Genomic DNA, 10328 nt, shown 5'->3' with positions numbered 1-10328 from the left:
TATATTCTACCATATATATATACAAAAAGCAAGTAAAACCGATGCAAAGCAGTAATTTAAATATATATTTATCGATAGGAAAGCATATGAGAGAACTTAATTCATAAGTCTTTTAAATTAAAAAAAAAAAAAAGGGAAAAATTTCAAAATCATTTAACCCAGTTACATACAAAATATTTCTATGACTATCGATTTTTTCCGTTCACACCACTTTAAGTTAGGAATGTTTGTTTTTTTTATAATGTATAAAATGTCTTGTTTGCCTAAGTAAAAACAGACTAAACGTTTTGGACGAACGTTACTTAAATATCGCCAGTTTTTTTTTGCATAATTCTTGTAGTATACTTTCAGTGTATCTTGATCATCAATGAAATATCATTGAGAATAAAGAGAGTATCACGCGATAACTTCACTATCTAAGAGAGTGATTCGATTGAATTTACAGAAATCGTGTCGAGAAGTCGAATAAAAGGAACAATATTAAACAAAGGACAAACATCGTTTGCTTCTTTCCAATATTTCCTTTTATTTGATTCATCGATGTCGAATAAAAAAAAAGAAGAAATACTCGTGTAATTTTAATGCAAAATTTCTTTTCGGAACACGTTGTCGAGTATTCAAGCCTTTTGTGAATTGAAACTTTTGGCGTTGATAAATATCAAGTTCCAAATGAATCATCAGAAAACATCTTTAAATTTTCCAAATTCCATAACGCCAAAAATTCCAGTCGAAGCGACATTAGCATTTTTAATAATGTGTTCCTCGTACAGATCTCCCTAAAGTCATGCTAAATTGTCAATTAATGCTGATGTAAATAATACATCGTTAACGAATGGTTGAAAAAAAAAAAGAAGAGATGGCAAAGAAATTACAGTTGGAATAAGGAGAAAGGTTTCGAATATAAATTTATACTATACGAACATAAAAAAATATACATCTCGTGTTCGCATGATAAAGAAATACAAATGAAACAGCAGGAAGAGACGATATTGTAGATCCTCGTGCCAGCAAGTACTGGATTCTGTGTCTCGTGCAATGGCTCTTTATCAGCACATTTAATTAACGGGATTTCTTATGTACAATTCAATTAGAGCTTTACAATTTCCATAACAAAGACAGACAGGCGTAATCGAAGCATGGGTCGCGATTTAAACGCGGTTCGAATGTCGCTCAAAGCTGCTCTATTTTTTTTTTTTTTTTTTCTTTCCTTCGTCAGCACTCACGGGAACATAATTAATCATCAACGCATTCGCGAATATCATCTGTACAAGATATACTACTGAAATATACATCTCACACAAGACTCCTTAAAGACGATTAGAAAAAGTTTCATCTAACAAATTCTTGGTTCGTTCACCTCTCGCTTGAACTCGATCGCTCTTTTCTCTGCGAGCCAAAGAATGTGACCAGCCATGGATTTTTTATACACCAACGTTTGAGGTAAAAGAAAAATCTCTAGGGGAGCAAGCGGAACGAGGGATCGGGACGGGAGCGAATGATGTCGAACCTACTAATTACAAGAGAAATTTTGAGCTCCGTTAAATACAAGGAAATCTACGATAAACAACTAATATCATACAGCTACTGTCATCGTGCCCAAATTTACTCTCGCCCACGCAACAATGATTATAATCTCAAAATGAAACTTGATACGAACCAAAAAAGATCGTGTGCTCGAACAAAAAAGAAGAGCTAAGAAGGCGTAGATGAGAACGTGCCACGAGAAGCGTAAACGCGCGGGCCGTTGACTCGAAATATATGAACTTATCGAAAAACACACGATAGTGGGAAAAGTAATTGGCTATAAAATCTTCTATAAAACATGTATGCTATTAACCTGATCGCGATGTTGGACCCGAACGTTTTTTTTGCTACTGCTCGTGGCAAAAAACATCTATACGTCGTTTGGATAAGTTACGAATTATAATTTTTGCTAAAGACACGCGTTAAACGAAAAAGAAAAAAACAACATACAAACAAAGGTAATGTCTATGCTTTGTTACCTTTGCTCGTGGACTGAATATTGTCCATCATAGTCATCGTACATGTCGTCTGGATTTTGCTCTTTTTTTTGTTTCGTTTTCCATGCATGCAATTATATGCGACAATTATACACAATTATACGCGATAATCTTGATTGTGTGTGTGTTCGGCAATTCTATGCCATGCTTTTTATGGATTATACGTGATAACAACGCTCCGCCTACGCAAGGATTTCAGTTCTCACGACCGCGCTGTGAGCGTAAGCTTGGGTACAACGAATACTTCTTAACAAATAATCATCAGTATCTTTCTGAACGTCGAGAGACGACATCCTTTTATGATCACGATATGTCTTCCCACGGCGTTTTTTTTTTATGTATCTTAGATTAATTTCACGCCTGCTAGGCCGTTTAAAATTGGTCCACCAGCAGGTCACAGATCTCTACCGACATTGATTCCTTACTCGAACGTACCGTTAAACGAAACATCTACGAACGAAGTACGATTAATCACCAATTTCCAACCGTATGTCTTTTAAACAAATTCACACTGTTACAAAATTACCTGCGCTTGTTTATTAGGTTCCAAACGTAACAAGCACCCTACTTGTTGCGCTCTCATATGCACTATACCCGCGCATACGAAATTATCGGGATTCGGATCGATACTGTCGAGCAATTGCATTCCGAATCCTTGCAATTTCGTGCGAACTTGCGCAAGATCCATCGGTTGTTGCGCTTTGAAAATTTTTTGCGAACGCTGTTGATTTGCTCTGGAAGAACATCGTTTCGATTATTATTCCAACATTTCAATAAAAGTTTGCGCAATCGATGCCCGTAAATGTAGCGTTAATAAGGTTAGGAAGTTAGAGCTATTTAGTTAGGAAATATAGACACGACTTTATCGGCTTAATTTAATTGATAACTTTTGTTGGAATAGCACGTATATATCCTAGGCTGCTGTGAAAGTTTTCCGAATATACACGGCTAAATGTCGATTATGAACAAAAACAATGGAAGGGAGATTATTTTTTTTTTTTATAAATATTTACATACCCCCCAAGGTTTTTCCACCGCGCGAAAAATGACTCTTCGTTCATTTCTGTGGGCTCGAAGAACTTGTTGATCGTTAACGGTAACTTCATCGTTATTTTCTGTGGCACGTTATTATAAATAAACGAGATGGTCATACTCGGCGCGTCTGTACAGAGAAAAACAAACCAATGATATCTTTCTAACATTTAATTGAACGGCACTTGTTCAGTCGTTCTCAGAATGTTATGTAACTCGTTTCGTCATACCGTTATAGTCGTCAATACACTCTGCGTTGATCATTTGTTGAATCTGGGCACCGGCTTCCAACACAGGATCAACTGGTTTCACTTGTACAGCTAGCTTCGCTTGATTTTCTTCCGACCAAGAAAGCTGAGTTTGGAAACTATGAAGAGCGAACTGAGTTTTGTTCCCGTAGAAAAGACTAACGCGTCCCAAATTTTGTCGAAATTCGGATTTAACTCCGATCTGGATCAAATCATTCTCAAATAGAACACCGTTGTTCTTGCAAACGAACCTGAAAAATGTCGAATTCAAACATTAGAAACGGGACAGTGTATTAGAGTGATTACGAAACGTTTCGGGATTAAGGATTTTTAAAGGCATCTTACTTTTTAGGGTTATATGTATTTTGGGCACCGTTCGTAGCACCGACTTTGTTCGTCATATTGTAAATATCTCCTAATACGTCGAGAAGAACTCCCGTGTTGCTAGTTGGTTGAGAAGATGGCGGTGTAGAAAGGCCCAATAAATCTGCCGATGTATTATTAACGACTGCTGCCGCGATAACAGGTACTTCCGGATGGTGATTGGTAGTTGGTGCAGGACTCTTACTTTCTCTGATTTCATTCTCTGGCACTCGGCCTGGTTTTTTCTTTTTCAAAACTGCGAGAATGGAAGATTCTCTTTCGGGGAATGCAGGCATTTCTTCCAAAACAGTAGCCTATAGGAAGGCCGAAAGCATTATTAATAGTATTGACCTTCGAGTGTCTGTAATGGTCGTCGTATTAATATTTACCAAAACGTCGTTGGATGCGATAATACTCAATTGAAGATACTCGGAAGCCCTCTGCTGTAATTCTGCATCGGCGCTTCGTAAGTTATTGTGTTGTCTGAAAACATCTTGAATTTGGCTCCTCATTTCAGAGAATAGATTAACGAATTTGATATACGTGGATAGTAATAACGCTCGAGTCATTGGGGAACATAAGTGATACTGGAAAGGAAACAAAATCGCGTTAACGTATTAAATACGATAGTTTGAAAAGAGAGAAGACTGGAAAACTTACTTTGGAATGTAGTAACTGAAATTGAACAGCTGGCGAGGAACGTTGATCGCCAGCGATGAGGTTTCCAAACTCTCCAAGTATATAACCACCGACTTTGACCATGTTCTCATGACAGGCTGGTGCTTGTAAGGCCTAGTAAATATCGTAAACATGTTTTATCGCGATTAAAATTAAATCGATGTTCAATTCGGCAATTAAATCCGTATTATTTACCTCGAAAACCGTTTTCGCTGCATACCCTTGTACATCCTCTCTGTTGATAACGATCTGAATAACTCTGTACCAAACTTCTTCCGAAACGTAGTCACCAGCTATCCTGATGAGATTCAGAATTACATCAACATACCAAGTATAATCGATAGCATACTTTTCGGCCAGAATCGCGACCTTCAGAACCATCTCTTCTCTAATAGAATAGTCAGCAGTTTCGAGGTAGTTCAACATTTCTTGTACTATTTCTTCCGCGTTTGCTTTATCACACATTGCATACAAAAGGTCCACAGCCCGTTGTCTTACAGACACATCTTTCTCCATTTTCATGGAAAGAATGACAACCTCTTGATGTTTCTTTACTGCTTCGTGCGAGAGTTCTGACGTGGCTAGGTGGCACATGGATTCAAGAGCCAAATAACGCAAATTGGTCTCGCGATTCGATAGAAATTGGCCAAGTTGATTACACGCTCTAACCGATAAAGGCAGTTCGCTATCGTTGTGAATAATTAAACTAATGGCCTCAAACAATACAGCATTCTTCGCATTCGAATACTGCACTTTCTTCGATCTCGGCGGTTCTTGAGCTTTGTTTAATATAATTTCTAAGCATTCGTTTAATCTGCCTTTTACACCTGGATCTTCGGCTATTAAAAGTTTAGGATTAAAATAGAGATACTCTGTTTAGTAAAATTATCATATATAGGGACCTAAACAGAAAACCATTAAAACGTGTATTTTTTTCCAATGAGTAACATTTTGTTAATTTTAATATAATTGAAATTCATTATTCTCGTTTCAATTTAGGTTCCTTATTATTTAAACGAAATCCAGATAATTTACCAGGTGGAGTATAATTCTGTAGTAATCTTAGTAATTTTATACATAACCATGGTGCTGGCACAAAGTAATAAGTATAATCTTGAAAATCCGTGTAACTTGTTGTCACGATCTAGCGAGATAAAAAAAGATATCGAGAAATTATCTATCTATAGGCTTCTCTATCAAATTATACCATACCCTGCTTAATCTTGAAACCGCTAGGCTAACGCATCCCTTGTATTCGTCTGGATTTCTTTTTACGAGAGCATCAATTAAAGATGCTGCTGCAGTTACAACACCAAGATGTTGATCGTTTAATAAATGGACTATACGCGAAGTCCATTCTCCACCGGGAACAACATCGGGTGCGGTACGCAATAATCGTAATAAGCATAGTGCTGCGCTTTGTTTTACTACATCCATAGTATCTCTGGAATATAAAAATTATTGAAAATTTCAATAATCCATTTCCACAGAAACTATAACTAAATATAAACGAATTAAATATTTACTACGTCAACCTACCCAGAAACAAGTAGTTTTGGTATTTCATTACCAAAAGCCTCAGCCATTTCCTTGCTGCCAATATTGGCAATACATTGCAACGCAAGATTCACGTGAATCGGATTACGCGATACAAGATCATTTTTTATACTTTGAATTATGAGCTTAATGAGATCGCTATTTGTATTTACTAACACCGATATGAACAGGTAACCCTAAAATATATAAAATATTTATACATTTGTGTACAATTTTTCGTGAAATTTGTTCGTAAAAATTTTAAACACTTCGATTCGATGTACTAAATTTTTGTTTCGGGAGCTGATACTTACAATCTGTTTTTCTGAGTACTTATTAGATGAAAGGAGATTGACAGCCTCCATATGTCCAAAGTCAATGTCATGACCAAGCAGAAAAATAAAAAGGAGCTTGCAAACGTATTTCTTTTTTTGGTAACCGTCAAGTGGTTTATCTCCTTTAAATTTACTACGAATATTTGCCAACTCTTTGTTTATTCTTTTGATTTCTGCTTCTTTACTTTTGCCTGACAAAATCAATATTTACATATTTAATCAATTAATATGTAAATATTATACGAATATTTATCATATTTTAAATCTGTTATTATTTTCCATTGTATGATTTGTTTTTCCTTTTATTATGCAATTATAAAGACAAAATTGGACTATAAGCTTAGAAAATTATTGCTATAAATAAGGTATGAAATCACAGACAGTACATAGTATTTGTAGGTACAATATATACAATTATACATTTACATATATGCCATATACAAGTATGCATTTGTCATAATTTTTATAGAAAAGTATAATGGCTGCTTGCCACTTGGATCAGCATCAAAGTTTGCATGTATTGATTTGTTCTATATCAGTATTATATTCCATGTTTTATGAGTTATTTAGGGTATTAGATTACAGAAATACTAAATAATTATAATATATCTATCATCACTTTACAATTTATTCATCTTCATAAAAATTTTTCAAAAGAATTCAGTGTTACTTTTAACAGACATTTATTACATTATGCCAAATATTACATATTGGTGTTTGAAAGACAAGCTATATCAGAAAGATATGCCTATATCAGAACTCCGCCCCCTTTCTCCTACTCTTGTCTGCTTTAAATACTTTGCATGTCACGTTAGTTTCAATGGCATCGTATCTCTTAACGGATGGAACATGGGTCATAATTTCAACAATCCAAAGGCTAACTCGTGTTCCTTGTTATCTAATATTATAACAAGATATGTATGAATGCTACAATTAAATCATGGGATACAATGTGGTAGACTCTTGAAATATAACGAGCAAAATTGCAAATAATAAGGACAAAAATTATTGAACTCACAATTTCTAATATCAGAAATGAACACTGCTAGCCCACGCATGCCATCTCCTCTCACAGCCGGCATTTTGTCTGGATCTTCTCAAAACCACCTGTAAAATAAAATAATTTTAAAGGTACTTATGTACATATTTACAGATCAAATGAATGCTCTAATCTTTTGGGCATTTGTATAAGAAATATGTAAGATCATTTTCTCTCAATAAACACTTGCTGTTGATATTTAAATGAATGCTTTATAGTTGTCCTTTATGTTACTAAATTCTTCTTGAAATTTTGTAAATGTAAACTTGATAGTCTTTGATTGTGGTTACGAAAATATTTTGAAATGCACGGTTCAATATATCAGGTCCATTGTAGTTTTTAATTGCAAGCACTCGCGTACGTTATTCCGTCAGCGGTTGTACATCGTTATTTAATGACACGCGGCCGATGTACAGGGGGAGGTCCAAGAAAAATAATCGAACGATACTCGTTGATTAAGTGTACTCGAGTCGACGAGCCCTACGGTCCTCGGAGTAACTCCGAAAAACCGTTTGGTACAGTTAACTCGTGTATAATACCAGCCAGTAGAATCAGCACGTTGGAGCAAAGGTAGAGATCAAGGCGGCACGAACTGGAGCAGAGTATTCGAACGCTCGAAAGGAAAATCGAGCGATTAAGCCGGTACCGCGTCCTAGATTCTGCTAGCCAAACACTTTTTGACAGCAGTACCGTGCAAACGGTGATAGCGGCACCCGTTACCAGACTATTTTCAGGACCGTACGGTCCGCGAATCGCGGTAACGCTCGCCGAGAGATTGCTCGAGGATCACGATGCATCGATCGAGCAGGCAAAAGGAATATTTCGAAGAGGAGAGACAGGTCGTACGATGGCTTTTTGTCACCCGACGGGCCGTCGTACTCGGAAGGAGAGCGCAACTTAGCGCGACTACGTTTTTAAAGGAAAGAGGTTATCCCGCTGTGCGCGTAGATTATCGGATCAGTTTTAAGTACATACCGATCTGGGTTAGGGTAACGTTCACGCACGGCTCGGTCACGCAGCACTCGGTAGGCGTGAAACTATTCGCGAGTCGGTGCCAGAGATTTCGTGGCTGTCGCCATTTGCAACCGCTGACTAGCTGACGGCTGCCCGTCAAATGCCATTGCGCTTGCGCTTTATGCGTTGCGCAGGCAAATTCGTATTTCGAATCGAGGAAAATCTTCATCGATCGTTTAAGTTCTTTTTACGATTACTGTGCCCGTGATTATTCGTTCCGCTTTAGGAGAAAATGTTTAGAGTTCATCGGTCGAATTTTAGCGGATTATCGAAAACATCGACTCGCCAGTGTATCGATTAATGGGTAAACCGTAGACGTTCTAATTGTCTTATATATTCGATGCATCAATGATCTTTAATACGTTGACTGCCATAGTGGTTACTGGTGATCGGCACTTTACATTTACGTGTTGCAATATTGTTTACGATAGAACATTAATACTTGCAAAATTGTGAATAACGCTACTGTAATTAGCAACGCTGTAAAATAACACGGGCATGGCAGTGAACATGTTAAATATTAAAGAGGTTAAACTATCGAATCTCAGAATATTTTTCGTGTACGTGTATCTCAACGTGAATTGACATTTGTTTCAGAAAAAAAACATACTTTATTGAATATCTTTGTCAGTCTATGTACATTGAACAAGATTTATTAACATAAAATTTGTCTGGGCATAAATTGTGTCGCATTCTTTCTAAGTATCAGTTAGATACTTGTTGCTGTATCTTTTCCAGTAACAATTCTAATCTGCCCTTCATCACAGGTTGTCCCTTCTTTGTCCTCATTGAAAGTTTCCTAAATGTTTGCATCTTCTTTTCCTTATACTTTTTAAGTGCCTCCTTTTGTTCCGATTTTATCTGTTCCATTTGCTCCTGTTTTTTTCTTTTATCAACCTTCTTGCGCAAGAATTCCTTTTTAGCTTTATGAAATGGGCTGACCTTTTTTGGTTGCGTCCTTTAAACAAGAAACTCAATTACGTCAATCGTTACCGTTATCTGTGCAAAATACAAAATCGGTATACATACGTATTATCATTTTCATTTTCGTTACTGTCTTCCAATGAAACTGGTTTCTTCAGATTCTGACGTCGGCTTTTGTCAACCTCTTTATAATAATCTCGTAAGATTGCCTTCTTCCTACGTTCCTGCCACTGATCGACTGCCAACAAATAATACAATTCAAAGGCTCGTGCAACGATCGCGTAGCAACGAATATCGAGCAACGTTTAGACCTAACCTAAATGTAAGTTACGTTACTCGTACAGTTTCAAACGTACTTTTGTATTTGTTACTGTATTTTTGTGCCCTGTAATTCTTTTTGTTGAATGGTTTCTTCCCATTTTTCTGATCTTTTTCGGTAGCATTGCTCGAACGCTTTCTGTCAGAAACGTTTTTCACGCGTGTCTTCATGATTGTTGACAGGCCTCAGGAGACGTTAATTTAGTACCGTCGGTAAACGCAAGGGGGACTTAAGAGTAATCAAGTAGCGCGTCAAGTGACGGCAATTCAAATGGAACTCTTCCCTCCTTTATTCAATACGAGTATATTGACCGTCGTCGTGGTGCTTTCTTTAGGCCTGATGAAACAATCTATCGCGCGATGTTCGAAAGCAACACAATATTCCAGGAAAAAAATATTCCAAGACGATAAGATGTTGCAGGGTTAATATGGTAACGCTATATCGTAAGGTATTATTATTAATATTACCGATAAGTAGGATTTATTAAATAGAAGTCATAGAGCGCCAATTAACATTTATTTCCTTGTTGGCACTTAGCATCACAATGTACCGAGTACAGTATCACTTTGTACTAAGTAAAGCGAATTATAAAAGTATGGCACTTGCACAATCGGTTCGATATAACACGGTCATTTGTCATCGAGTTGCGTATTGACAGTTTATTCGTGGCAGTAATATTAGTCATTGCTATATTAACTTGCGAATGATGGTATTTTTTCACGCGCGTTGAAATGCAAAGGACGATAACCAACCGATATTGAGCATCACAGATAGTACACTCGAATCGAGTGTTTCGTTTGTATTGTAATAATATAAACT

The 10328-nt window shown here is 36.7% G+C and overlaps 2 protein-coding genes across 4 annotated transcripts; both read right to left on the bottom strand.

Moving 5' to 3' along the window:
- Positions 1-240: 240 nt before the first annotated feature.
- Positions 241-8360, bottom strand: LOC122402450 (AP-2 complex subunit alpha). Of its 3 annotated transcripts, none has more exons than XM_043405234.1 (14): positions 8228-8360; positions 7232-7320; positions 6193-6404; positions 5882-6075; positions 5555-5786; positions 5378-5486; positions 4538-5181; positions 4325-4456; positions 4054-4251; positions 3647-3978; positions 3284-3552; positions 3039-3183; positions 2548-2755; positions 241-2471 (listed from the first exon to the last, which is right to left on the bottom strand). In XM_043405234.1, the coding sequence occupies exons 2-14, from the start codon at positions 7293-7295 to the stop codon at positions 2394-2396; spliced, it is 2817 nt and encodes a 938-aa protein (XP_043261169.1). In that variant the 5' UTR covers positions 7296-7320; positions 8228-8360; the 3' UTR covers positions 241-2393. The 3 variants fall into 3 exon arrangements, with proteins under 3 accessions (XP_043261169.1, XP_043261170.1, XP_043261172.1); XM_043405235.1 differs by lacking the exon at positions 8228-8360 and adding an exon at positions 7614-8176; XM_043405237.1 differs by lacking the exon at positions 8228-8360 and adding an exon at positions 7792-8176.
- Positions 8361-8893: 533 nt separating this feature from the next.
- On the bottom strand, positions 8894-9751 carry LOC122402465 (thyroid transcription factor 1-associated protein 26 homolog). The gene is made up of 3 exons (XM_043405263.1): positions 9547-9751; positions 9296-9428; positions 8894-9224 (listed from the first exon to the last, which is right to left on the bottom strand). Exons 1-3 carry the CDS (start codon positions 9677-9679, stop codon positions 8972-8974), a joined length of 519 nt encoding a protein of 172 aa, XP_043261198.1. The 5' UTR covers positions 9680-9751; the 3' UTR covers positions 8894-8971.
- Between the last annotated feature and the right edge of the window lie 577 nt (positions 9752-10328).

The sequence above is a fragment of the Colletes gigas genome, unplaced genomic scaffold (genome assembly GCF_013123115.1).
Source record: "Colletes gigas isolate AHSC1104 unplaced genomic scaffold, ASM1312311v1 Colletes_gigas_Sc00036, whole genome shotgun sequence".
NCBI lineage: Eukaryota > Metazoa > Arthropoda > Insecta > Hymenoptera > Colletidae > Colletes > Colletes gigas.
This window is presented reverse-complemented; position numbering and strand designations above follow the sequence as displayed.